At 30.7% G+C, this 1,331-nt stretch overlaps 1 protein-coding gene across 1 annotated transcript in view; it reads left to right on the top strand.

The window, feature by feature from the left end:
• Positions 1–830: 830 nt before the first annotated feature.
• Positions 831–1,331, top strand: part of LOC108512568 (testis-expressed sequence 11 protein-like) — a gene marked incomplete at both ends in the record, with an annotated part of 69,830 nt that continues 69,329 nt past the window's right edge. Inside the window, one exon of the mRNA XM_017847850.1 lies at positions 831–916. Within this exon, the coding sequence (XP_017703339.1) occupies positions 831–916 (86 nt within the window). The remainder of the gene's footprint in view (positions 917–1,331) is intronic.

Here is a 1,331-nt window from a genome sequence, read left to right as displayed (position 1 = left end):
AGAAAACTTGATTGTAGAGAATAACTCATTTTCCTAAAATTCCACTTGGACTAAGTTTTATTGTGACATCTAATTTACACTTACACTCTCAAAGTATTACAATATTAAGTAGACACATTTAGTAGCTGTTTACTCTCATGTGAGTGTTTTTAAGTAAGTCATGGAACAAACTACATTTGCTGACTGGGCTAGAGGGTCAGAGATTCTTAATGTTCTAGTCAAGACTTTTGTGGAAATTGATAGTTTATGCCAAAGGGCAGAAGAGGAGGTACAGAATTCTATTATAGTTTAGACTTTACCTTAATGTGCTAATGTATTTGAACTCTGTAAATGTCTAGACCAGAAACAATCAACGCAAGTTAAGATTTAAAGTAATAAAGTTTATGTGTAAGCATGGTCTTAAAGTATTTTACAAAGGCTTTAAGGCATAATTGGCCTTTCTTGTGAACTTGATCTGATCTATTTAGTACATAATAATATAAGCACTTCTTATTAATGATTTCTGGCATTGCTGTCTGCTCATTCACAATAACCTTATTAAGGCACCAGGTGATAATCTAATTTGGAATGTGGAAAATAAGTTAAAAAGAGAGTAGGCTGGAAAACTATCACAGATTGATGGGAGAATGACTGTGATTCTAGCAAACTCTGATTGCATTATATTATCAATTATGGTAGTAATCCTAAAATTGATGGTGAAAACCTGTCTGAATTTTTTTTTGTGTAGCCATTACTTAAAGATTATAGGTTCTGAGTATAGTTAGCACTCTTTACTTAATGTAATAGACCTAGATTCTTGTTTTCAGAGCTTTTTTTTTTTTTATTTTCAGCTCACCAAACAGGAAGACAACTGACAGCAGAATTAATGAACTGGTTACACAACATTCTGTGGAGAAAAGCTGCCAGTAGTTTTGAGGTTTGAGAATAATCTCCTTTTCATTCTTTATATTATTTCTCCACTGCAACAAAAAATAGTGCATTCACTATAAAAATAAGAGAGCATCAAATACTTTAATAATCTGTTTAGATACCATATATTTATTAAATATTCACAATGTAGAGTGTTAATGAGCATTGTGCAAGAGTTTATTAAAAATAATAAGACATGATTACTCTCCATTGAGAGCTTACAGTGTAGGGAAATGTCATTGCTGATATTAAGATATAGGAATGTAATTTTTTAAACATGAGGGCTGAGAAAGAGTTTTATTCCCTTTAAAAAGTTATGGTGTAATAATAAAATGGGAAAAAAAAAACCTTTACAAGACAACTCAGGTTTCCTGCAAACTTAAAAATAATTTTTTTTTAAAGCAAAGAGCAATCATTTATAA

The sequence above is a fragment of the Rhinopithecus bieti genome, unplaced genomic scaffold (assembly GCF_001698545.2).
Source record: "Rhinopithecus bieti isolate Rb0 unplaced genomic scaffold, ASM169854v2 scaffold_31047, whole genome shotgun sequence".
Classification (NCBI taxonomy): domain Eukaryota; kingdom Metazoa; phylum Chordata; class Mammalia; order Primates; family Cercopithecidae; genus Rhinopithecus; species Rhinopithecus bieti.
Note: the sequence above shows the minus strand (reverse complement) of the source record. Positions and strands in the feature narration are given on the sequence as shown.